The sequence below is a fragment of the Triplophysa rosa genome, linkage group LG12 (genome assembly GCF_024868665.1).
Source record: "Triplophysa rosa linkage group LG12, Trosa_1v2, whole genome shotgun sequence".
Lineage (NCBI taxonomy): Eukaryota > Metazoa > Chordata > Actinopteri > Cypriniformes > Nemacheilidae > Triplophysa > Triplophysa rosa.
Window position 1 is genome coordinate 5,957,460 of NC_079901.1, and position 27,654 is coordinate 5,985,113.

At 39.7% G+C, this 27,654-nt stretch overlaps 3 protein-coding genes across 6 annotated transcripts in view; 2 read left to right on the plus strand and 1 right to left on the minus strand.

Annotated features, from left to right (window-relative positions):
• LOC130563222 (uncharacterized) overlaps positions 1-475 on the plus strand; it is a 2,665-nt gene extending 2,190 nt beyond the window's left edge. Inside the window, exon 4 of the mRNA XM_057348654.1 lies at positions 470-475. Within this exon, the coding sequence (XP_057204637.1) occupies positions 470-475 (6 nt within the window). The remainder of the gene's footprint in view (positions 1-469) is intronic.
• Positions 476-2,859: 2,384 nt separating this feature from the next.
• Positions 2,860-26,648, plus strand: trpc6b (transient receptor potential cation channel, subfamily C, member 6b). Its single transcript, XM_057347942.1, has 12 exons — positions 2,860-3,187; positions 5,279-6,035; positions 18,887-19,072; positions 19,154-19,318; positions 19,528-19,744; positions 19,999-20,226; positions 20,655-20,919; positions 21,936-22,131; positions 24,876-25,079; positions 25,565-25,621; positions 25,718-25,793; positions 25,949-26,648. The coding sequence occupies exons 1-12, from the start codon at positions 3,090-3,092 to the stop codon at positions 26,083-26,085; spliced, it is 2,586 nt and encodes an 861-aa protein (XP_057203925.1). The 5' UTR covers positions 2,860-3,089; the 3' UTR covers positions 26,086-26,648.
• Positions 6,931-11,800, minus strand: LOC130562728 (uncharacterized). 4 transcript variants are annotated; one of them, XM_057347941.1, is made up of 3 exons: positions 11,509-11,796; positions 11,029-11,430; positions 6,933-7,906 (listed from the first exon to the last, which is right to left on the minus strand). In XM_057347941.1, exons 1-2 carry the CDS (start codon positions 11,677-11,679, stop codon positions 11,044-11,046), a joined length of 558 nt encoding a protein of 185 aa, XP_057203924.1. In that variant the 5' UTR covers positions 11,680-11,796; the 3' UTR covers positions 6,933-7,906; positions 11,029-11,043. The 4 variants fall into 4 exon arrangements, with proteins under 4 accessions (XP_057203922.1, XP_057203923.1, XP_057203921.1 ...); XM_057347939.1 differs by having other exon boundaries at positions 6,931-7,890; positions 11,029-11,800; XM_057347940.1 differs by having other exon boundaries at positions 6,932-7,855; positions 11,029-11,800.
• Positions 26,649-27,654: the final 1,006 nt, after the last annotated feature.

The window sequence follows — 27,654 nt, forward strand, 5'->3', positions numbered from 1 at the left end:
CAGCCGATTTGAATGAATCGTTGAATGATTCTGTGACGCAAAAAAACAATTCCGCCACTTACTGGCAGTTTCAGTGAAACCATGTTGTAGTATACATAAGTGTTTACTATAGTAAACAGTAGTAAAATTCCTAGATACTGTACTGAGTCTTACTAGTAAATATTAAAGCATATCAAAGTATTTACAACAATTTATTAAATTATTATTATACTGTAGCGTACATTATAAAAATGAAGTAATACTGNCGTAAACACGCTCGAGTCATCATTCATATCGTATGACAGTTTCAACGTTTGATTTAAATACAATCGGTTTTCTCACCATCGTGGGTGTATTGTCAAGTTACATTGGAGTGTTTTATAATAATCTGCACTTAAACGTTCCCATCAGATGTGCGTTGTAACATACAGCTGACTAATCGTGGTCTACTGCTGTCTTTTGTTTTCAAACACGCGTGTAACTTTTCTAGAAATGACCCTGTGACGTTAGTCTGTGTGGAAGTCGTGTTCACATAATATACCGAGAATAACCAGCTAGCACGCACAATAAAGGACAAATAAGTTACAGCAATGCTATCTGGTTGCTAGCCGGTTAGCCTGAGAAACACTTACCCATTACTTGAACCCGGCATATAGCGCAGGTATCACACTCCACGTCCCAGCTCCACATCGCCACTGCGTTCCACTTTTTGAGGGAAAACATCTTGTCCCCCCCGGACTTGGACCCGGACGAGCCACTGTGTGTGTGAACTAAACCCGGCTCGTCTCCGTCGTCCATCTCCGCCATAGCGAAGAGGCGCAGCCGCAGAATCAAAATGGCTGAGCTGCGCTTGTCTGCAGACACGAAACTCGGTCTCTCACCGGAGCTGTCAATAGACAAGTCTGTGGCTGGATTTCTTCAAATTCGAGTCAAGTTTGACCATCTGGCCTAATTTGGCCAACGATTTCCTTTGAAAGAAGCGTCATCAAATGCAATTTGCTGAGTTAATAATTGTGAAAGGTTACAGTGAATACAAATAGTAGCCTTTAAATAAAGTGCATAATGTATCTGGAGCAATTCAGGGTCTTAGCCTACCTAGAGATATCCACTTATGGGATACACATTAAATAAAATATGTTTAAAAGTGACATTGTCTTTATTTAAGGTGGCTTTTTTCGTGTTGCTTACTATAATACAAAACTCACACAAAGTTGAACTGAAACATTCATCCAATCACCCTGCTCTCAACTGTTACCCAATTCTTTATTCTTTTTTACACCAAGGAGACTGTCCTGCAGAGTTTGGGTTCAACCCAATCGAACACACCTGAACCATCTTAACAAGGGCTACTTGAAAATTACAGGCAGGTGTGTTGGAGCAGCTGGGTTGGAACTCAAGTATGGAGGAAGGTACTGTAGATCTCCAAGAACAGGGTTGGAGATTCCTGCTTTAAGTGCGTTATCATAACGTTTTTCAGTAGATGCAATTGATGAATAACACACAGTAATATTGAGTAATAAACATACAATCAGACATCTGTGTATTTCATAACATAAAATCCACCGGGGGACTGCTTGGGTTTGTTAATATTCCTTGCATTATGCTTGATGGTTGGACTACAGTAATCCTCAGTAATGCTAATGTTGTAGCCTAAATCAACTACATTTTATGGCATTATTGTTGCATAGGACTATATAGAGCTTGTTAATCGACGTCACGCCGCGTTGAATGTTGCGCCATCTTGGGAGGATGGCTGCTAGTGAGTTCAATGCAGTGTTTTGTTTTTCTTGTTTGATTAGGAATAACTATGGTAGGTCGGTCTTGCTGTGTTAAAAACTGCCATAGTATTACGCAGAGTCGTTCAGGAAAAGCCCCTGGTTCTTTCACTTTAGATTTCTCCATATATCAAACAAAACGAGTAACGGTACATATCAAAACAATAATAGCAGTGGAGTATTATCCTCCCAAGATGGCGGCGCCACTGCAACATAGGTCGTGACGTCAGCTTCACATTCTCTATACAGCCTATAAGTTTCTTGTTTCTGTATCAGTTCCTCGTTTGGTCTATTTAAACTGGAATGACATGCATGTTTAATTTTGTCTACCTGTCATCATATCATCATATCGTCATCTGAATAAACAACCCTTTTGTTTTTGCTGAGAAGATAAAGGAGGGTTAAAGCGACACATTTCATTTAAGCCATTAGACAGAATGGTCACACTGGGACAGCTCTTGATTGAAAGTGCTGCTCTTCATTTTTAATGCCTCTATTACAGGATATTAAATTGTGTGGATAGGAAAACAGGAAAAACGTCAACCAAAAATAAGAAAATAGAAGAACAATTTAAATCCTATATATGCCATTGAAGTAATGCAGTAATTACCGACTATTATCTCTCTAATAAAAATGAGAGAAGTTAGTTGAATTATACATCCCCTTTTACGTTTCGTCTTAGCTTTCTGCTTATAAATTTTGATATAATATTGTTTTGTATTATTATTAGTATTAGTATTATAATTAGGCTACTACTGTCGTCATCATCATCGTCGTGAGAACACGAGGTACAATAATATGAAACAGCTTTTTTATGCTTTATTGAACATTTTGTTATAACAAAACAATGTTACAACATAAACATAACATAACATTAAGAAACACTTAGATTAATGAAAAGAGAGAAAATAGAAAATAAAATATTACCAACAACTAAAAAAACAAACAAACACACACACAAAAAAAAAACAGGAGAGGGAATCACACAAAAAACAACTTTTTTTTTTACAAATTAAATCGGATGAAAAGCTTATAAGCATGAAATACAGCTTCATGTAGGCTAACTGGGTGCTCGTGACGTCATCACCCATTCAAGATACTGAACAGAAGACGTCCCATGCATGCGCGTGCACTTTTACTGAATCTAAAAACAGACAACTCATATATTTTTGCAGTTAGTCATGTGAGAGTTGAAGAGAGAATGAAGATCAAGAGAATGTTGCCGAACTTTGCATGTGCGCTCGTGTTTCTGTCTTGGGTACATCACTCTCGCGCTCTTGCACGCATCATTCAGACTCGCATTGAAGGAGGATAAATGAAGGAAGCAGCAGACAGATGTCCACTGATCACAGCAGCACTTTTGTTCAACAAAGTTCCGTCCATCCGCGGATGAACACCAACACCGACAACTACCATTTACCGCGTTTCAAGAGGTGAGTGTTGGACTCTTTTTGGGGTTCATCGTTCATGCGCAACCCGCTTAAAAGGTGTAAAAATCTGTTGCTGTCCGCAGGAGCCGCTGGGCAGACCAGGGTACTCTTGGAGCTCTTAAAACTACAGTATTTTGTACTTACTGTATATAATAGCCTACTCCAAGATACACATTAGGCTCGAGATTTATTTTCAGGCTCAGGTAACTGTTTCTTGTACAGCTTACATTACAAAGTGATGTTTATGCATGGTCATGTATTTATTTAAGTGAAGAGAATTGATATTGAAGTTTGATTAATCAAATGTTCATTGTCGTGTTGGAGACTCATTCATAGACAATTGACGTTAATGCAAGACAGCATTAGTGTGGGAGGCTGGTTGATTTCTTATTCAGCCCTGTCATTCCTACAGAAACATTTCAAACTGAAGTAGACAATTTCAGCACTGTGCCTTCAAAACGTTTGGTAAAGATCTCATAGTTACATGTAGAATTTACATGTGTAAATGAATAATAAAACACCGTATGAAATGTGTATAAAATATAACCTAATTTACAGCTTTAGAATCAGAGGCTGGTCAGTTGGGTAGGTGGGTATTTGTGTCAGATGGGCACCAACTGGCAGTGAATCATTTTGAGGTTGATTAAATCATGTGACTCAACCAGAAGCTTCTGGACAGTAACCTTTTGAAATCTCTAATACAGTGTCATTTAAGATATCCATACATAGTCCAGAAAGGAAAGTTTGCTACTAAGTTTTGCTCCAGCCCTGCCTTACACACCTGCCTGTAATTTCCACAAGATCCTGAAGACTTTAATAAGCTTGTTCAGGGGTCAATAGGATATGGTTTCTTTGAATGCGACCACACTACAGGACCCATTCAAAAAACTGTTTATTTAATAAAATGAACATACAACAAAATTCAACAAATCTTTTAATTAATACAATTACTATACAGTAAAACAATAATACAAATTAATGTTAACATAAGTTAAATACATTATAAATAGCATAGTTATATTATTAGACACTAGCCAAACACAAACTGGAAGTTAACTGGGGGTCAGGCGCAGGGGCGGACTTAGTGATTTGGGGGCCCTAAGCGATTTCAGGATTTCAGAGCCTCAACAGTCAACATGATATGCACTCTTTATAACCCTTATTTTGCGATCTCGTTCTCAAAACTTTTTTCTCTATATTTTTAAATAAACTGTTATTTAAATAAAATAAATCTTACTGTCGTTCAATAATTTGTCTCAAAGTGAAATAAAATTGAATTCACAAATTAAAAAAACTAAATTCACAAACGAACTATTTACAACATCTGTTTACACTTTGATATTATTATTTTTGTGGTCTTGAGACCTTTTATGCATTTTTAATAGGGAAGACAAATTTCTACAGTTATTATACCCATCTCCACTGAACAGATTGGACCAGTCACCTAAGATTCGACAACAAAAGAAAACTACACTATCATCTTTTACACTGTACACTAGCCACGACCAGCTAATCTTTTCACCGTTTTTCTTATTAATGAAGTAGTTGCTGGATGTGAATTGACGGTCATCAATGTTAACTGGGAAAGTCAAATCTTTGATTTGAACTGGCCCTCTCCTAATAAGCTCACAATGCTCTTTGTCTAATAAATGTTTTGGCCAGAAAGTAGGATCGTCACTCAATAAAACAGTCTGTCTATGTGCTGTTTGCGTGCTGATCTTGGGCTGCACTCACTGGCACATTGTCATTTTGAGGGGCCGGGTAGAAAACACACACCTGTGTCTGGCGGGAGAGAGGCTGTTGCTGTTGTGGGAGCAGCATCAGTGGAGTTTGTGTGAAAAAAGAAGAGACTTTTGGAAGTTTGGCCAAATTCTTTTTTCTCTCTTCTTTTTTCGGCTCCGCTGGGGTATTTGCGTTTCATTATAATATATTATATGATATAAAATATTTGTTTAACATCTCAACGTATTACATTGTGTTTTACATAGTTTAGGAAATGTTCATTCTAAAATATAAAACTAAAAAATAGTAGCTGTGTATTTTATACCTTTTCTTACTTTGTTTTAAACAATTCTTGTTTTCTTTTTCAAACAGGTGGAGCAACGATGACATTCACGAGCATGCATTGGCTAAGAGTCGGCGCATGGCTACGCGGAGACCGGCCTACATGTTTAACACCCGACACAATGGTTTATCTCCAACCGAGGAGTGTTTTTTAGAGGCAGCCGAGTATGGAAATATTCCTGTCATCCGCAGGATGCTAGAAGACCTACCAGAACTCAATGTCAACTGTGTAGACTACATGGGCCAGAATGCATTGCAGCTTGCAGTCGCCAATGAGCACCTAGAAGTGACCGAACTTTTGCTGAAGAAAGAGAACCTGGCCCGGATAGGTGACGCCCTGCTTTTAGCCATAAGTAAAGGCTACATTCGGATTGTGGAGGCCATTCTGGATCACCAAGCGTTTGCAGATACAACCAAACTCACCAACAGTCCCCTCCAATCCGAAACGCAAGACGACTTCTACGCCTATGATGAGGACGGCACACGATTTTCCCATGATATTACACCCATAATACTAGCCTCTCACTGCCACGAATATGAGATTGTGCACATTCTGCTGAGGAAGGGTGCCTGCATTGAGCGTCCGCATGACTACTTCTGTAAATGTAACAGTTGCCTCTATCATCAGAGGCACGATTCTTTCAGCCATTCATGTTCCAGAATCAACGCCTACAAAGGGCTGGCTAGCCCCGCCTACCTGTCTCTATCCAGCGAGGATCCAGTGCTGACAGCTCTAGAGCTTAGCAATGAGCTCGCTGTGCTGGCCAACATAGAGAAAGAATTTAAGGTAGGAATGAGGGAGAGCCTATGAATACATGAATATATGAATAAATGATGTATATTGATTTCCACAGGATTTAAATAAGATCAAAACTACAGGTACTGCACGGTAGTATATATTTGAAACCTGTCAGAAACTGATTAAAAAGGCAATTTATGCATTTAAAATGTAGATTTTCAACCCAGCGTGGTGTCAAAATTGGACAAGCCCAGCCATTAAGTTACAAATTGATTTATGATGGGTTATTTCAACTCAAAATGCTGGGTTGTTTTAACCCACTGTTGGGTCAATGCCTGGGTCAAATGAAAACCTTTTTAGGTTCATTTAACCCAACAGTTGACTTGACCTATTTTGATCCAATGAAAGTAGCCCAGCATTATTAGAGTACATTGACTTAAACCAACCCATCTTAAATTAATTCACAACCCAATGGTTGTGTTTGTCCGTTTTTGACCCAATGCTGGATTGAAAATAACCCAGCATTTTTAGAGCGAATAAAACTTCTGTCATTTTGTATTCACCTTCATGTAATTCAGAACCTCTGTTGAAAAAACAGCATATGCTGGTTAGGTAGGTTTTGAAGCATGTTAGCTGGTTTAAGCTGTTCATGTGCTGTTCCTCAGCTTGTCATATACTGTTTAAGCTGGTCCTGATCTGGTTTAAGATGGTCCTTTTGGTTTTTAATATTATCCATAGGGTAATCACAAAACATCCAAAAATAAACTAGACAGACACCAACATAACATTAACAACAATCGACACTTGACAAAGGAAAACTAAACTAAATAAACTCACTACGTAAACTAAAGAGGGCTAACAAGGACACACCTGGGAGACAATCAACAGGGAACCAATGAATAAAATAATACAAAACAGGACAGGACACAGTTCAATTCAATTCAATTCAATTTTATTTTATTTATATAGCGCTTTTCACAATGTGCATTGTTCCAAAGCAGCTTTACAGGAGCAAATAAGAAAAACACAGAAAGGTAAAACACAGCACAGTGCATGGTGTTTATAGACCAAGCAAGATCATTATAATAAATAATATCTAATAAATAAATAAATAAATAAATAAATAAATGCAGTCTCCCGGTGAGCAAGCCAACACTGCACTGCTCTGCTGTGGCGAGGAACCCAAACTCCAATGCTGAATAATGGAGAAAAAAAAACCTCGGGAGAAACCAGGCTCAGCCGGGAGGGCCAGATCTCCTCTGACGTGTCATAGCTGCACTCAGTGACCCCGACCAAAGCCACCGAGCAACGTCCACGAAGAACAGGGAGAGCCCACGAGCCGCGACCCAGGAAGCCCCACCCGCCGAAACCGTGCAGGTCCAACCCGGTCCCATTCCGCGATCAACAACAGACAACAGAGGAACAACCAGGGAAAAGTAGTAATGGCATAATTAACTTTATTCCTCTGTTGTCCGACATCGACCACAAAACAAGACCAACCAGACCAGATCCACACAGTCCCAACAAATGAAACGCCCCGAACCACAACCAACAAGCCCCCCCACTCCCTACAACACCCACCCAGCTACCTCCAATCAAAGTCACTGAGTGCAGCCATAACTTCAAACTGCTGTCGTGTGATGTAAGTTTAGCATTAAATACCAAGTATTGTAAATTTAGCATTTATGTGACAGGTAGTCCGTCTTTGCTCTCGGTTGGGGATGGAATTGTCTGAGCTGGGCCGGCCAGATGGTCGCCTTTTTCTTGGGTGGTGATGGAATTGCCTTGGATGGAGCTGGATGGTCAGTCAGTCCGCAGGCTCTCGCAGGAGGATGGCACGGGATTTTCCGATGTAGCTGGCGTAATCTCTAGTTGTGGATGGGCATATGACGTTCATCTGGGCCTGGCGGAATCTCTCCCTACCTCGGGATGGGCATCCCGAGGCGAGGGCAGAAACAGAAAGAGAATAATTAGCGTAGCTGCTGTTCATTAGCTATGTATTAGTGAATGCTTGGCTGAAAAGATGTGTCTTTAATCTAGATTTAAATTGGGAGAGTGTGTCTGACCCTCGAATAGTATCGGGGAGGCTATTCCAGAGTTTAGGTGCTACGTATGAGAAAGCTCTACCCCCTTTGGTGGATTTAGTTATTCTAGGTGTTATCAAAAGTCTGGAGTTTTGAGATCTTAGAGAGCGTGATGGGTTGTAGTGTGGTAGAAGCTCTGTTATGTAGGTAGGGGCTAAACCGTTTAAGGCTTTATAAGTAATTAAAAGAACTTTAAAGTCAATACGATACTTAATGGGTAACCAGTGAAGGGTTGATAACATTGGGGTTATGTGATCGTATTTTCTGGACCTGGTTAGAACTCTGGCAGCTGCATTCTGAACTAACTGTAGTTTGTTTATTGATGCTGCAGGACAACCACTAAGCAGTGCATTACAGTAGTCAAGTCTTGAGGTCACAAATGCATGAATAAGCTTCTCTGCATCAGCCACACATAAAATATTTCGCAATTTGGCAACATTTCTAAGGTGGAAGAAGGCTGTTTTTGTGACATTTGAGATGTGATTTTTAAATGACAGGTTGCTGTCTAATATAACGCCAAGGTCTTTAACTGTATTTGTTGGAGTAACAGTGCAGCCTTCAATTTGCAGGTCATAATCCGAAATATTCTGCTCACGTGTCTTTGGTCCGATAAGTAATATTTCTGTTTTATTAGAATTTAAAAGAAGGAAATTACAAGTCATCCAATGCTTTATATCGTCGATGCACTCTGCCAATTTGGATAGTTGGAAGGAATCATCTGGTCTTGATGAGATATATAGCTGAGTATCATCTGCATAACAGTGGAAGCTAATTCCATGTTTTCTAATAATGTTTCCAAGGGGCAGCATGTATATGGAGAATAGCAAGGGTCCTAAAACCGATCCCTGAGGTAATCCATAATTTACTTGCGTTAGATTTGATGATTCCCCATTTAAATGGACAAATTGATGTCTGTCTGATAAGTAAGATCTGAACCATTGTAGTGCCTGTCCCTGAATACCGGTATAATTGTGTAAGCGATCTAGAAGTATTTTATGGTCTACAGTATCGAACGCAGCACTAAGGTCGAGCAGGACTAGGAGTGAGATGTTACCTTTATCTGATGCTATAAGCAGGTCGTTTGTAATTTTAACGAGCGCAGTTTCAGTACTATGATGCGGTCTAAAGCCTGACTGGAATTTTTCGTGTATGTCATTATTTTGTAAGAAAGAGCACAACTGAGTGGACACTACTTTTTCTAGTATTTTAGACAGGTAAGGGAGATTTGAAATCGGTCTATAGTTTCCTAGTTCATTGGGGTCTAAGTTTGGTTTCTTGATAAGAGGCTTAATGACGGCCAGTTTAAAGGGTCCTGGGACATGGCCTAGATTAATTGACGAGTTGATAATGTTATAAATGGGCTCAATTGCAACGGGTAATAACTCTTTTAATAATTTAGTTGGTATGGGGTCTAATAAGCAAGTTGTAGGTTTAGATGTTGCAATAAGTTTAATTAAATCTTCCTGTTTTATAGGTGAAAAACACTGTAGCCTTTCTTTTGGGGCGATGGTTGGTACTAATTTATAGGACAGACTTGGAGGTTGAGTTTTTACTATTTTGTCTCGTATGTTTTCGATTTTCTCTGTAAAAAAATTCATGAAATCATTGCTACCAAGGTGCGGCGGAATACCCAGGTCAGGTGAAGTCTGTTTATTTGTTAGTTTAGCAACTGTACTAAATAAAAACCTTGGATTGTTTTTGTTAGTTTCTATGAGGTTACGGAGGTGCTCAGCCTTTGCTGCTTTTAGTGCCTTTTTATAACAGTTTGCACTCTCTTTCCACGCAATTTTAAAGACCTCTAATTGGGTTTGTTTCCATTTGCGCTCCAGTTTACGTGTTTCTCTTTTAAGGGCGCGAGTGGTGCTATTGTACCATGGTGCTGCGTTTTTCTCATTAATCTTTTTTGACTTCATAGGTGCGACAGCTTCTAATGTATTAGAGAAAATAGTGCCCAATTTGCTGGTCATGTCATCGAGCGATTCTATATTTATTGGTATGGTTATTAAAGGAGTCAGATCTGGCAAGCTCTTTGCGAAACTATCTTTAGTAGTCGAGGTAATTGTTCTACCCTGTCGATAACGAGTTAAACGGCTGATTTCTGCAGTGCGCAGTGTACATGTTATAAGATAGTGATCAGTGACATCGTCGCTTTGAGGTATAATATCTATATTGGTTAGATCGGCTCCGTGAGATATAATCAAGTCTAGTGTATGATTAAATCGATGAGTGGGTCCATTGATGTGTTGTGTTACTCCAAAAGAGTGTAATAGCTCTGTAAACGCCACTGCTAATGCATCGTTAGCACTATCTACGTGGATATTAAAGTCTCCGACAATTAGTACTTTATCAACGTTAACCAATAGGTCCGATAGGAAGTCCGCAAACTCTTTCAGAAAATCAGTGTAGGGACCAGGGGGTCTATACACTGTAGCCAACGTACAAGAAAGCAATGATTTTTTACTGTCAATTGGAACAATTATGTTCAACGCAAGCACTTCAAATGATTTAAATTTATGCTCCGTTCTCTGAGTTACAGTAAGAAAGTCTCTAAAGATTGTTGCGACACCGCCACCTCGACCAACCGGACGTGGCTCATGCATATAACAGTAGCTTGGTGGTGTACACTCATTTAGACCGTAATAATCATTTGGTTTAAGCCAGGTTTCGGTAAGGCAAAGTATATCAAAACTGTTGTCTGTGATCATTTCATTTACAATAACTGCTTTTGAATTTAGTGATCTAATATTAAGTAGGCCGAACTTTATGAGTTTGTTTTGGTCGTTTATTACATTGTCCTCAGGTTTAATCACGATTAGATTTTTTCTCTGAGATTTGGCTATTTTGTTATTTTGTAGTATTATTCGGGGGACAGACACAGTCTCTATGCATTTGGAAGCAGTAACATTTCTAACAGATGAGTGGGAGGAACACAGACTATGGTTGAAGTTTTGACTTACCGCTGGGAGACGTAGTCAAGCGGTGCGTAGCGTCTTTGAGATGTTGTCAGACAGAAGAACCGCTCCGATGCTGCTGGGGTGCAGGCCGTCAGGGCGGAAGAGCCTAGGTCGCTCCCAGAACAGATCAAAATTATTAACAAAGAGCAGCTTCTGTTCAATACACCATGACATCAACCATTTATTTAGAGCAAATAGTCTACTGAACTTTTCATTCCCTCGTCGGTAGGTAGGAAGCGGCCCTGATACGATGATCCTCGCCGTGGGCGATGCGTTGCGTACCGTCTCGATCAGACTCCTGAAGTCCCTCTTCAGGATCTCCGACTGCCTCATCCTGACGTCATTCACCCCCGCGTGCAGCACGACAGCTCCGACGTTAGCATCGTCCTTCAGGATCGCAGGTACCTGCGCAGAGACATCAAGAACACGGGCGCCAGGAAAACAATGAGTGCGCACCTTACCTTTAGTGGAGGAAGCGCGTACGTTCCGGACGATTGAGTCTCCGATGACCACAGCGTTGCATTCCGTCTCGCAGAGGGCGGCAAAGCGGTTCCTGGTCGGGATCTCGAAGACCGGTGGCGGCGGTTGGGTCATCGCTCCAGTCCTGGCTCGCGCCTTTCGGCGTGGGTGTGCCGGTGCAGGAGTGAAGTTCATTTGGGCTGACCGTGTTCTCGAAGCCTGGGCTCTGTGCAGAGAAACACGCGGAGTAGAAGTGGAATGAGTATTAAAATCGCGATGAAAACTTACCGCGGATTTGCGAGCGTCAGCTCTGGATGTTTCCAGCGCCGTTTTTCCATTCTCGCAGGCGTGTCTGCCTCTCTAGTAGATCCTGGATCTGCTTCTCCACAGCCTCCAGTTCCGACTGAAGTGCGATCGTTTCCTCATCTGCACACAGAGGTACAAACACATCTGAAACATTAGCCATTAGTGATGTAATAATGAGAACAGTGTGTTAAGCAGTGAGCAGGCAGGCTGGGAATGCTAACAGCCTGAGGCTAATAGCGAGTGAGCCGATAAAAATAAATTATCGGTGCGTTTAAGGATGGTTTTTGGTATGGGATATACTTAAGGATATGTTTTACCCTCGGTGAATAACAATTTAAAACACAAGTCTTATGATATAACAAGAATAAACGATGTATTAAGAATAAGTTTGAAAGAGCTCCGACTCAAACCACGCGCTCTCAGCAAACAGGAAGTCAAAAGAACAGGACACAGGAACTCAAAAGAAACAAACTAAAAGTCCAAATTACCGGGGAAAACACAGACAGGATCGTGACAGAGCCTCTCCCTAGGAGTGGATTCCAGACGCTCCTAAGAAACACGTTCAGGTGGGTGGAGGAGCGGAGGCGGAACAGGGGGAGGGATGGAGGGCCAGGCCCGTAAAGGGGAACCTGACCTGAGCCATGGAGCAGAGGCTTACCTGGGCCGTGGTGCAGAGCCGGACCTGGGACGTGGAGCAGAGGGGACCTCAGAATAGATGCCACCAGGACCACCGGACATGGGACCACCAGGAAATGGGACATGGGACCTTGGGAAAACCAGCCAACCGCACAGATGCCAGTGGAGTGTCTGCCAAACTTGAGACCAGACATTTGAACTTGGAACCAGCCATCATGTGAGCGGACTCTGGACTGGCGGCCATCTTGCGAGCAAACTCTGGACTGGCGTCCATCTTGCGAGCAAACTCTGGACTGGCGTCCATCTTGCGAACGGGTTCTGGACTGGAAGCTATCTTGCGAGCGGGCTCTGGACTGGTGGCCATCTTGCGAGCAGGCTCTGGACTGGCGGCCATCTTGCGAGCGGGCTCTGGACTGGCGGCCATCTTGCGAGCGGGCTCTGGACTGGTGGCCATCTTGCGAGCGGGCTCTGGACTGGTTGCCATCTTGCGAGCAGGCTCTGGACTGGCGGCCATCAGCGTGGGAACTGTAGGCTTACTACCCCCCCAAAAATGGGTTTAGGGGCAGCGTCCTCAATCAGGCAAACAGTGAAGGGAGAGCCACATGATAAAAGAACGTAGTCCATAACATGAGCCAAGCACCCTCGAGGACTGTAACGGTTGATTGTGTGTTTGTACTGATCATGTAGACCAGGGGTCACCAACTAGCGGACTCCGGTCTGAATGCGGACCGCGAGATGCGTCCGTCCGGACCTCAAAGCCTTTGATTTGAGATGTTTAAAACGAAACTAACCGCAGTGTTCGCCCCTGTTCATTAGCAAAACAAACAGGTTGCCGCAGCTAAACATATTAACGCACATAATGTATTAACATTCATACAGCTAAACTCCAAGTGCCCATTTGCCAAATAACATATAAATATAGAGTAAGTTTAACACTGGCTTTGAATGTTCTATTTAGCTCATGACTGACTTAGCTCCCTTCGCTATCGTATGCTAACGTTATCCTCCTATATATACGCTACATGTACGTCAATTCAGACTGTTGATAAATATTACTTACATCGGCAGCTTTGTCTCGTTCAGTTGGTCTCGATCCCGCTTGAGGAACAACTTTGAAGCTAATCCTGCTTTGTACTATCCTAGGTTGATAAAGCACTCCGGCTTGAAGTGATTCGCGCAAAAAAGCAGGTTTTTACTTATGGTTTCTGAGGGATTTCCACTAAAAATAAAATAAATCCACTCCTGTCTCTTCCGAAGTTAGGACTCTGTGCAGCGACTACATTGCAAGTTGTCCACGAACTTTAGCCATGGCGTCACGTACACCGCTGTCGCTTGTGAAAACAAAGGTGGCAGCGCCGTGGGTAGAATTGTGTAGATTAAGGGGCGGTAATATTATAATAAGATCCTGCGTCTACGTCACATCAGGATCGAAATCTGAACGGCTCGATTTCTCACATGCTTGCAGAGAAAGGCTTACCAAAACAAAGTTACTTTTTCACGTTTTATGGGTTGCTAGATGCACCGGGTGTCATGAACTGGCAGAAGAACCCAAGCGCAGGCAGGCAGTGAAGGGTTAACAGATACTTTAATTAAATGATAGACAAAACAGAAACAAAAACACCCACAACGGGGGAAACGAAACTGATATACATATATAAAACAAGAGACTTACCACGAGGGGGCAAAATGAAAACAAGACAAATAAACTAAACACAAAGACACGACCAAACGTCTTAAATCATACGAGGCACAAAACTCACAAAACACGAACAGGAACAGGAACAGGAACACGGGCAAGAGCACGACCACGATACAGGAACACACAGTACAGGCACCAAACACATACACATACGTAATACACGAGCACAGGACAAAGAAACATGAGGGTAAATATAGGAACACAAACGAGGGATAACGACATGGGGCAGGTGTGGTACATTAAACACTTAGGGAAGGATAACGAGGAAACGAGATGGCGGGAACAGAGACGAGACACTGGAAAAACACATGAGAGGTAAAAACAAACATCTCATGGCCTTCCCACATAAAACCCAAGGACTCTGCCCCGATCCCACCACACGACTAGAATATCATAAACAAGACGGTGGGACCGTGACACCGGGGACCCGATTATAGCACTTGTATAGCACAAATGTGACTTTCATCCAATGGGTCCTTTAAAGTTATTAATGTTGAAATGAATCTGTGTTCGGTGCAGGTTTAGAGATTAGGGCATTTTTGGACATTTTTCGTCATTATATTGTTGTCAGAAATTGTAATGCCATCATATACTGTAGATATGAAAAGACGAAAAAATAAGTTTATTTCTTCGTTCTGCCAAAAACCATCAATTCATGTGTTTAGGTATTTAACTGTCCGGACCTCGCCTGATAAGGAGGGTTCGTTTACTGGACCTCAAGCTATTTTAGTTGAAGACTCCTGATGTAGACTATCGAAAACAGTTCTATTAGCACACAGTCTGGATATTTAGAAAAATAGGCAATGTCCAAGAAAGTCTTCACATGCATGGTCCTCATGGGAATTATTATCTTGGCTGAGACAGGCCAAACGGACTGCTGGATCCATAGCTGGTCGATTGTTACAAATGACTACAAAACAGGACAGGAAACAGGAACTCAAAAGAAACAAACTAAAAGACCAAACTACCGGGGAAAACACAGACAGGATCGTGACAACACCCTAGCAACTGGTCCTTTTGGATCGGGGCTAGTGTATTAGTACAGTTGTGGTGATGGTTTTGTCATGGATTTTTTTCTGAAAATGTACTAAGTTATCTAGTTTTTGGTTGGCTTTGTTATATGTTCACAAAGTTATATGTTTGTTATATGTTCAAAAGTCATAATTCAGGTTTTTAGTAACTTTTGAGGGCATATGGATGTGGGTGTGCAGTATTGCCTGATAGTCGGTGTGTCTGTAGCCTTTGACAGAGCGTGGGCGGCTTAGCTCCGCATGCTATATCATTATTGTTCAGCTTTAGGTTTTATAAGTGGTTTCACTCATAAACAGATGGTACTGTTTCATGCTTTTCTCAAGAATGAATAAATAAATAAAACTCTTATCTGCCCTGTCACACGCCTAAGCAGTTAGATTCAATTTCAGTGCTTTATGGATATCATAGATGACCAATTGGGTCAGTAGTCCTTGAAACAAATGTTTTACAGATTATAATTTCACAAATAACAAACGTTATGTGGCACCAATTTAACTTCTGTTAGACCTACGCAAAGAATTGAAGTGAAAGTGACCTATTTGTCAGGTATGGTGACCCATACCTGAAATGTGACCTCTGCATTTAACCCATGCAGAGGTCACATTTCATAGTGAAAAGAGTAGTGAGCACACGCACACCCGGAGCAGTGGGCAGCTATCACTGCAGCGCCCGGGGAGCAAGTAGGGGTAAGGTGCCTTGCTCAAGGGCACCTCAGTCGTTACCCGCCGGCCCTGAGAATCAAACCTGCAACCTTCTGGTCACGAGTCCGACTCTCTAACCATTAGGCCACGACTTGCTATAAAGATAGAAAATAAACAATTCTGGAAAGTATGCATGTAGCATGAAAGAAGAGATAAACACAAACACTTCTAAATGAAATAATAATGTTCAGTAGACTTTTTCTTTCTTTTTCTGGGGATTTTCTGGGGACCCCCTAGAATCTTTTGGAAGCCCCCTGGGGGTCCCAGACCCCGGTTTGAAAACCCCTGGTTTATAACACAACAGTGTGGAATTCTGCTTTGTGTAAAGGGTTAAATCTGTACCTACCAACTATTTTCTGATGAATAAGCCAAGACACAGTTGTGTACTTTGACTGACTGACAGTATGAATTCTTGTTTGCATATATTTTTACAAATTCATGTTTTTTTCACAGAATGATTACAAGAAACTGTCTATGCAATGTAAAGATTTTGTTGTTGGTCTTCTGGACCTGTGCCGCAACACAGAGGAAGTGGAGGCCATTCTAAATGGAGACAGAGAGGCAGATGGCCACATTGACACCGGCGGCAGACCCAGTCTAGTCCGATTAAAACTGGTACTGGCAGAAGAACCCAAGCGCAGGCAGGCAGTGAAGGGTTAACAGATACTTTAATTAAATGATAGACAAAACAGAAACAAAAACACCCACAATGGGGGAAACGAAACTGATATACATATATAAAACAAGAGACTTTCCACGAGGGGGCAAAATGAAAACAAGACAAATAAACTAAACACAAAGACACGACCAAACGTCTTAAATCATACGAGGCACAAAACTCACAAAACACGAACACGAACACGAACACGAACACGAACAGGAACAGGAACAGGAACAGGAACAGGAACAGGAACAGGAACAGGAACAGGAACAGGAACACGGGCAAGACCACGATACAGGAACACACAGTACAGGCACCAAACACATACACATACGTAATACACGAGCACAGGACAAAGAAACATGAGGGTAAATATAGGAACACAAACGAGGGATAACGACATGGGGCAGGTGTGGTACATTAAACACTTAGGGAAGGATAACGAGGAAACGAGATGGCGGGAACAGAGACGAGACACTGGAAAAACACATGAGAGGTAAAAACAAACATCTCATGGCCTTCCCACATAAAACCCAAGGACTCTGCCCCGATCCCACCACACGACTAGAATATCATAAACAAGACGGTGGGACCGTGACACCGGGGACCCGATTATAGCACTTGTATAGCACAAATGTGACTTTCATCCAATGGGTCCTTTAAAGTTATTAATGTTGAAATGAATCTGTGTTCGGTGCAGGTTTAGAGATTAGGGCATTTTTGGACATTTTTCGTCATTATATTGTTGTCAGAAATTGTAATGCCATCATATACTGTAGATATGAAAAGACGAAAAAATAAGTTTATTTCTTCGTTCTGCCAAAAACCATCAATTCATGTGTTTAGGTATTTAACTGTCCGGACCTCGCCTGATAAGGAGGGTTCGTTTACTGGACCTCAAGCTATTTTAGTTGAAGACTCCTGATGTAGACTATCGAAAACAGTTCTATTAGCACACAGTCTGGATATTTAGAAAAATAGGCAATGTCCAAGAAAGTCTTCACATGCATGGTCCTCATGGGAATTATTATCTTGGCTGAGACAGGCCAAACGGACTGCTGGATCCATAGCTGGTCGATTGTTACAAATGACTACAAAACAGGACAGGAAACAGGAACTCAAAAGAAACAAACTAAAAGACCAAACTACCGGGGAAAACACAGACAGGATCGTGACAACACCCTAGCAACTGGTCCTTTTGGATCGGGGCTAGTGTATTAGTACAGTTGTGGTGATGGTTTTGTCATGGATTTTTTTCTGAAAATGTACTAAGTTATCTAGTTTTTGGTTGGCTTTGTTATATGTTCACAAAGTTATATGTTTGTTATATGTTCAAAAGTCATAATTCAGGTTTTTAGTAACTTTTGAGGGCATATGGATGTGGGTGTGCAGTATTGCCTGATAGTCGGTGTGTCTGTAGCCTTTGACAGAGCGTGGGCGGCTTAGCTCCGCATGCTATATCATTATTGTTCAGCTTTAGGTTTTATAAGTGGTTTCACTCATAAACAGATGGTACTGTTTCATGCTTTTCTCAAGAATGAATAAATAAATAAAACTCTTATCTGCCCTGTCACACGCCTAAGCAGTTAGATTCAATTTCAGTGCTTTATGGATATCATAGATGACCAATTGGGTCAGTAGTCCTTGAAACAAATGTTTTACAGATTATAATTTCACAAATAACAAACGTTATGTGGCACCAATTTAACTTCTGTTAGACCTACGCAAAGAATTGAAGTGAAAGTGACCTATTTGTCAGGTATGGTGACCCATACCTGAAATGTGACCTCTGCATTTAACCCATGCAGAGGTCACATTTCTTAGTGAAAAGAGTAGTGAGCACACGCACACCCGGAGCAGTGGGCAGCTATCACTGCAGCGCCCGGGGAGCAAGTAGGGGTAAGGTGCCTTGCTCAAGGGCACCTCAGTCGTTACCCGCTGGCCCTGAGAATCAAACCTGCAACCTTCTGGTCACGAGTCCGACTCTCTAACCATTAGGCCACGACTTGCTATAAAGATAGAAAATAAACAATTCTGGAAAGTATGCATGTAGCATGAAAGAAGAGATAAACACAAACACTTCTAAATGAAATAATAATGTTCAGTAGACTTTTTCTTTCTTTTTCTGGGGATTTTCTGGGGACCCCCTAGAATCTTTTGGAAGCCCCCTGGGGGTCCCAGACCCCGGTTTGAAAACCCCTGGTTTATAACACAACAGTGTGGAATTCTGCTTTGTGTAAAGGGTTAAATCTGTACCTACCAACTATTTTCTGATGAATAAGCCAAGACACAGTTGTGTACTTTGACTGACTGACAGTATGAATTCTTGTTTGCATATATTTTTACAAATTCATGTTTTTTTCACAGAATGATTACAAGAAACTGTCTATGCAATGTAAAGATTTTGTTGTTGGTCTTCTGGACCTGTGCCGCAACACAGAGGAAGTGGAGGCCATTCTAAATGGAGACAGAGAGGCAGATGGCCACATTGACACCGGCGGCAGACCCAGTCTAGTCCGATTAAAACTGGTCATCAAATACGAGCTGAAAAAGGTGAATAAGCATAAATTACAAATGTGTGTTATGTACTGAATTCTATGTAATGATATATAATGATACTGTAATATCACACAGTTTGTAGCCCATCCAAACTGTCAGCAGCAGCTCTTGTCAATATGGTATGAGAATCTATCTGGACTCAGGCAGCAGACCACGGCGGTGAAGTTAATGGTGGTTATGGGGGTGGTGGTTGGACTTCCCATCTTGGCTTTGCTGTATTGGATCGCACCCTCAAGCAAGGTCTGTCTGTATTGACCTGCACCTTTAGCCCACTGCATGAGTAATTTTTCTTACATAACATCGCTTGACTCATAAAAAAACATTGTTGCTTTAGTATCTAAAATCTGCACTGTGCTTCTAATGATTGTTTGAGTTATTGAAAGTTACTGAACGAATCAGCCACAGTTTACCCATCATGTGCAGTTTTTTAAGTATGTTTTTATTTCTAGTTAGGCAAGGTCATACGTGGACCTTTCCTGAAGTTTGTGGCACACGCAGCTTCCTTCACCATCTTTCTCGGTCTTCTGGTCATGAACGCTGCTGACCGATTTGAAGGGACGTCGCTTTTGCCAAACATGACCATCCACGACCACCCATCACAGCTGTTCCGCATGAAAACCACTCCCTTTACCTGGATGGAAATGCTGATCATTTCATGGGTCGTAGGTCAGACAAATATACAACAACAAATCAAACGTTTATGGTTAAAATTAATAAAATATCATGACCCACATAGATCATTTCTTCTAAACACTGCAGTGTTCCGTAAAAACAAGAATTGTCAGTTTTGTGACTTTATTGTGACTTGTGACTGAAATTATTTACGTGGGGTTGCATGAATCTTTTTTGGGCATTTTTGTAAGAAAACTATAATCATGATGTAATTGTTTCTCTCTCGCTCTCTCTCCTTCTGATGTCAGGAATGATCTGGGCTGAATGTAAAGAGATTTGGTCTCAGGGTCCTCGGGAATATCTGTTGGAGCCTTGGAATTTGCTGGACTTTGGAATGTTGGCCATTTTTGTGACTTCCTTCATTGCTCGATTCATGGCGTTTTGGCATGCAAATGTTGCACAGAGTTATGTCGACAAGCACTACACAGATTTATCAAACATTACATTGCCCTTTGAGATAGAGTACTATCGACTTGGTGAGTACTGCTATTTAAATGAATTTTAATTGCAAAGATGCATTACTTATCGGTAAAATATGTAAAGATTTTAAGTTTTTTAGATTGTGAAGATCATCCGTTATGAGCTAAATATTTTACATTTCGACATAAATAATGCACAATTATCTTCAAAAAGATAATCAACCAGCCTAGGCCTGTCAAACGATTAATCGTGATTAATCGCATCCAAAATAAAAGTTTGTGTTTACATAATATATGTCTGTGTACTGTGCATATTAATTTTGTATTTATAAACACGAAAACATACACATACAGACATGCATATATATATATATATATGTGTGTGTATTATATAGGAAGAGTTTGGTTCCAAAATGAGACAAATTTTAAAAATCATGTTTTTTATTACATTATCAAGTTTACAATTTTTTTTTATTTTTCTTTAGCTCGTGTCCACTGGGTTCCTTCTGACCCCCAGCTGATCTCCGAGGGCCTTTATGCCATCGCAGTGGTTCTGAGCTTCTCTCGGATCGCGTACATCCTTCCAGCCAACGAGAGCTTCGGTCCGCTGCAGATCTCTCTGGGCCGGACTGTAAAAGACATATTTAAATTCATGGTGATCTTCATAATGGTGTTTGTGGCCTTCATGATTGGGATGTTTAATCTTTATTCATACTACCTTGGAGCCAAGCTAAATAACGCCTTCACAACGTAAGCATTGAATGAATCAGCGTGAATCTGTTTCAGAATGCTTTGATGACTGTTTACCTTTAATCATATCAAACCTCTGACTTTATTTGTTATATGATTACAAAACGCCCAGAGCCATTGGCAATAATACACAAGGACATATTGAAAGTAGGCGTTTGGCAAATTCAATTATCATGACCACCATGACCATGTCTATGTGGACATGAAAGTGAATAAGACAATGACAATCTTTATATTTAATGAGTATAAGGAATAGGGATGAAACGATTCTGCTCACGATGCGATTCACGATACTGATCTCACGATACGGTTTATTCATGATTTGTTTTCCCAAAATGAGTTGAGACAAATTAGAAATGAACAACTGCCCTTTTATTATTTCTCAAATGCTGGACATTTATTTGTAAAATAAAAATATCTTTTATATCAAATAACAAAACTAAACTGCAATTTTAGAACAAATTCCAAATCTCTTTCATGTAAACACACTAAGACTTTGTCTGTGCTTTTCCTGGATGATTTTTAGATTTAAGAAATATCAGCATATCCACGTTTACCAAGTTAGCAGTAAACACAGCGGCCCCTGCTGTTCAAAACATGTATTCATTTAACATCTCAACCGACTTGAATCATCACATATTATAATGGATTTTTAGGGTGAGACGTTACATCCCTAATTAGGAAACAACCGGTAAGAAACAATAAATTTAAGACAAATCGGAGTTTGGAGGCTTTGAGTTTAAACGACTGTTATACCATGGACTGTATGAATACTCGATTCTGATTGGCTGGAAGGTGTGCATTAAAACCCATTAACGCACGGCTAGCTGTGGATTATCCCTTACTTAAACATTGAGATCATCTCCTACAAATCAAACAAAGTATAATCTCATATTTTTTTTCATAATTTAGTTTTTCCCGAAAATGTCATTTGTTTCGATATCATCTGTTTGTATGTGTGATAGATAAAAAAATCGAAATGCTGTCACATAACATCTCCATCGCTTCCTCTCCAGTGTTGAAGAGAGCTTCAAAACTTTATTCTGGGCTATTTTTGGCCTTTCGGAGGTCAAGTCTGTAGTCATCAACAACGGGCACAAATTCATTGAGAATATCGGCTATGTCCTTTACGGAGTCTACAACGTTACCATGGTTATCGTCTTACTCAACATGCTCATCGCTATGATCAACAGCTCGTTTCAGGAAATTGAGGTAAACATATTCCAACATGAAATCTTTGAAATGACCAGCTGTTAGGATAGGACAGACCAGAGATAGATGTCCAGACCCCATCATTTCCCACTCGTATTCCCTTGCACATTAGATTTACATTACCCTTTACATGACATTTGTTACCATGCAATAGATTGTCCCCTTTAATGACAGTAGTGATTGGTCAGTTTTTTGAATGACAGTCTGCGTATAGTGTGTAAAAACAAATCGGTAAAATATGGTTTAAATGGCATCCAACAGATGAAATATAAATGGGTCCTACAATGAAACATGCTGTATACAGCAAATGTAGTTGCTTCTGCAAAGCGGGAGTGTCATTATTAATGATTAAAAGATTTATTTTTGCATAGAGGTCTGATGGGGTAACAGGAAACTGAGGAAGTTATTTTGATGCATTTTATTGCCATCTGGGGGATCTCATTATTTGACTATTAATAACACATCCATGTACAGTGCCGCTTGGTATTTTTTTGCAATGTTATTCAATCATTTTGAGACACAGTTACAAGCCTATGTAAACAAAATTCAGGTCCATGTTAATAAATGTTACCCTGCCTGTGAAAACCCAGCTACAGTATAAGTATTTTTTTTGTGATTTACTGTTTCACATTCTGTGAAACTACAAATCTAATATCTTTAATACTGACTAAGGTCATGTCAAAGATTAAAAACAGTGAAATTAAATGTCAAAATAAAACGTTGATGCGTGTTATCTCATAATTACATTATGAGACTTTAGCCTGGATTTCACAGAAACTGTATCCAGGGGTACTGTATGTATATGGTTAGATCGTCTAAATTCACCATAAACTTACTGTACATTAATAGATAAACAGTATTATTGGGACAAGCTGTCACGACCGGCATGGTGAAGAACCCAATTGCAGGCAGGTGTGAAGGGGTTTAACAAAACAAGGCTTTAATAATAAATACAAAAGACAAAACAAAAATCCACGATGGGGATAACTGAACACAATAACCAAAAGCTTTTCAAAAAGAGAAAGAAAAACTTCCCACTATGGGGCAAAACTGAAACTAAGGCTAAAGAAATAAACCAAACTTACAGACACGGCAAGAACTCGGGGAACAGGTAGACAAACACACAAAACACATCACATGGTAAGGGTTCACATACACAGTACAAAACGCAATCCACGAACACAAGACAAAGAAACAAGAGGGTATTTAAAGGGAAGACAAATGAGGGATAACGAGCGAGGGCATGTGTGGAACATAAGACAAGAGAGGGAGACAATACAGGAAACGAGAGGGGCGGGTCCAATGACAGACACTGGAGAGAACGCATATTATTGTCAAAAGGACAATAATATGTTTCTCTCCACACATAACCAAAGGCTTTGTCATGGCTCTGCTACAGGACCAAGAAAAACATGACTAAATGAAGCAGAGCCATGACACAAGCATTTTTTTTTTTTTACAAATATTGGGTTGCAGTAATTTGTTATATGTTTTATGTCTATGTTATCTTTTTGTGTTATTTTTTTGCAATTCTGTGTTTCATAATTGTTTCACTATTTAAATGTGGCTATACATTTTCAATAGCCTGTAATACATTTTTTATGTGGTCCTGACACCTAGTGGAAATTCTAGTACATGAGCATGCTGGCATAAGATGCTGGTATATGCTCTAACCCTAGTCTGTCACCATTAATAAAAAGTAAAAAGTGTCAATAACAGAGGTATAAAGTGATATAAACAGAGCAGTATTTGGCTGGTTATACATTTAACATGTCTGCTACTATTTGAGGGACCAGCTTAATATGACTAGAGCAGGAACTTATAATGTGCATCTAAAGCCAAATATATTATATATTTACTTTTAAATATTATTTTTGTATTTTAAATGAACCCATATATTGTGACTTGCAGTGCATGTTGTGTGCTGAATGAATTAAGCTTTCTATTGAGTGATAACAATGGAAGTGTTTAATTGATTTGAAGGCACAGTGGCTTCAAAATATACAGCTGCAGAATATAATAAGAGACCATTCCAAATTTCCATATCAAATAAGCATTTCTAGATGTATTGTGGCAGTACCAGTTCAGTGTTTTGTTGAATTTCAATAAAATCAAACCCCAGGAGTGACATAAAGTCATCCAACAGCATGAAAGACGACTGTTGTATTGCTTAAAAGAGAATATGAACTTGTTTTCTTTATAGTATCTGAGGTCTGAAAAAATACAGAGCATCTTTTCTGTTATTTTGACCTGTTTCTCCAGTTTTCATTTTCTGCAAATAAATGCGAAAAGAAACAATATTTTTATTTGAAATTTGGGAGAAATATTGTTAGTAGTTCACAGAATGAAACAAAAATTATAATTTTACCTAAACGCATACATATAAATAGTACATTTTTAAATCATAAAAACAGTTTCTGGAATGGTCTGTACATTTTTTTCCGCTGCATTATTTGAAGACTTTAGCCACATGTTAACTATTATACGCATCATTGCATCAGTAAACATAATATCAAACATAGTGACTTCACTTTTGTTGTTTTGGTGGATGTGCACATGTACTGTATATATTATTCATTACATTAACTATGAATACTTCATGGTTGTCAAAGGTTTATTCAAAGCTAAATCGTATTGTTTTATCAGTTACATTTATAAATGAATTAAACACAATTGTGATATTTTGTTTTCTACTGGAATGTGTTTTGTAAATATGTCCTGTATACATATGTGTTTGGTGACAGGATGATGCAGACGTGGAGTGGAAGTTTGCCAGGGCTAAGCTGTGGTTCTCTTACTTTGAGGAAGGAGGAACTCTGCCTGTGCCATTCAACCTCATCCCCAGTCCCAAATCCATCATCAGCCTGGCTCTGAAACTCAAACGACTGCTGCTCACGCCCCTACACAGACACAAGAAGGACCTGAAGGAGGACACTGAGCTCAATGAGGTGATAAAGATGCTGATGTTCCAACATCTTTTGCATTTTTCTGCTTATTTGTACTGTATTTACAGGCTGTATCGACAAACAAAGCCGACTTAAAGTGATAGTTCTCGCAAAAAAAAAATTCTGTCATCATTTACTCACCCGCAGAACACAAAAGCAGATATTTTGAAGAATGTTTTTAACTGGCCACCATTCACTTGCATTGATTTTGCCAGTTCTTCGGTTATCAACTTTCTTCAAAATATCTTCTTTTGTGTTCTGCGGAGGAACGAAAGTCATAAATGTTTGAAACGACAAGAGGGTGAGTAAATGATGACAGAATTTTCATTTTTGGGTGAACTATCACTTTAAACAACACAAAAATGTTCTGTTATTGGTGTTTAATGATGTGCAAATGATGCAAGGACACATGAGAATGGAGAAATGAGAAACTCTCATTGCAACTATTATTAGTTCAATAATCACCATTAAAGCAATTCTGCTTTCAGTCAGGGAAACAAAACAAGTCGAATGAAAAAGATTCACCTCATCCAAGTCGATACCAGGTAAAACACACACACACCTATTGTTTTTTTCTCATGCATCTGTTATGAACAATACCAATTGGTTCATTTTAAATGTTTTCTCTTTTCTGTTCACAGAAGATCATGAAACGCCTGATCAAACGATATGTTATCAAAGCACAAACTGATAAAGAGGGAGATGAAGTGAATGAAGGTACAGTACACCGTGACCTGTCATTTCTGCAGCAGGGATCGTGGGCTTCAGCACACATTCACACTAAAACTTTATTGATTGCTATAATGAATGATTATGTGGTTATCCAAGCGTGTGACTGATCATAGACCTGTGACTGTTTTTGCCTTTTACAGGGGAGTTAAAGGAGATCAAGCAGGACATCTCGAGTTTACGCTATGAGCTCCTGGAGGAGAAGTCTCGGCAAACCGAGGAGCTGGCGGAGCTTGTAAGGAGACTCGGAGAGAGATTAGCCAGTCAACACAACCTCTAGCCTTTCTCTATGTGATGTGGATATCAGAAATAATAATTACATGCCCCTTTAAACATTTTGGCCGATTTAAAAAAATGCAGAAGACTGTGTTAAGTACAGTGGTAAATATTTCAAGTTTATGCAATTTGTTATATACTTACAATGCTGGTGTGTGCTGTTGTGTTTCATTGCACATTTGAAGTGAATTAGTGTATGTTAGTGAAGGTGGCAATCGGTCACGATTGATGTTATGATTGAAATGTTACTGTATGTGGGACCACTAAAGGTACCACTAAAAATTCTGCAAAACATGCTAGATCGACCTTAATAATTATAAACAAATTATTTATTTGTAAGGTTTGACTGTGCAATTTATTAGTGTTTAAATGTAATGCTCATTTGATTTAGAATGTAATAAAATGTAATTATAAAAATAAATTCACATTTATTGTTCGCACATGCACGCTCATTACTGTCCAAATATTTTGGGACTTTTTTGGTTTCGGTTTAGAAAGAAACTCAAGAGTGCATTCAATTTATGTACATTAAAGGCAGTTTGAATATTGCAACTCTTGCTATTTCCAATAAATGCTGTTGAATTCATGCTGTTGAATATTCCACTTGTGGCAGTGAACGCTTTCCAAACCTTGTTCTTTTAGAATCATTTCAATTCAAAGTTCAATTCCAGTCTATAGTCATTTTTCCATAGGTGAATTTTCCCATTCTCATGGCACTTGTTATACTACACTTATGCTCAGAATCAACCATCTATAATAATATTTTCTCATGAGAAGCGCAATGATTCTCAACAGACTTTGCATTTTCACACTCCATAACAACCTTTATCAATGGGGTTAAAATAAGTTTCTCAAGTATATTAGAAGAATGGATTAAGGATTTTGTCATTTGTGTTTTCTTAATAGACTTTCATATTGCCTAAAAAGGTGGCTTTACCATGTTTCAAAAAATACATTTAAATATCAAATAAAAAACTAGATTTTTTCATAGAAAATAACAGGTCATGTAAGATACTTCTATATTATAATATTATTGCTGTAAACATATCTTGGTCTTTTAAAGCTCTTCGAACTCCTCGTCCAGTTCTTTTTCCTTTTAGAGTTCATAGTAATTTGTAAACAATATATTATAAAATACCATTTTCCCAATAAAAACACCATTGATCCGAATTTATTGTACATTACATTAGAATAATATAAAATTATTCCTAAAATAAAGTTCAAGGCTAAAGCTTGGTTAACCTTTGCTGTTGAAAATATGATTTTATTGCTTTGGAGAAAAGTCATTTCAATTCATTTGATGGATACAGAATATACAGCATGACTAGCCCCACAGAAAAAACCCCACAGATACTTTCAACACAATAATGTTATTTAATGTTCAGGCCTTAGATTTCTTTAATAGATGCTTTTCATTGATTATTGCAAACCTGGTTGCTGTGGGGACTTTAAATGCGGTTCAGTTTTGATTCACGACGTCTCACAGTAACAGGCAGGGCTGTTTGTCTTTTAGTTCAACCTGACCTCTCAAGAGTCTCACACCTTGTTTTCCCACCTGGCACCGGTGTGCTGA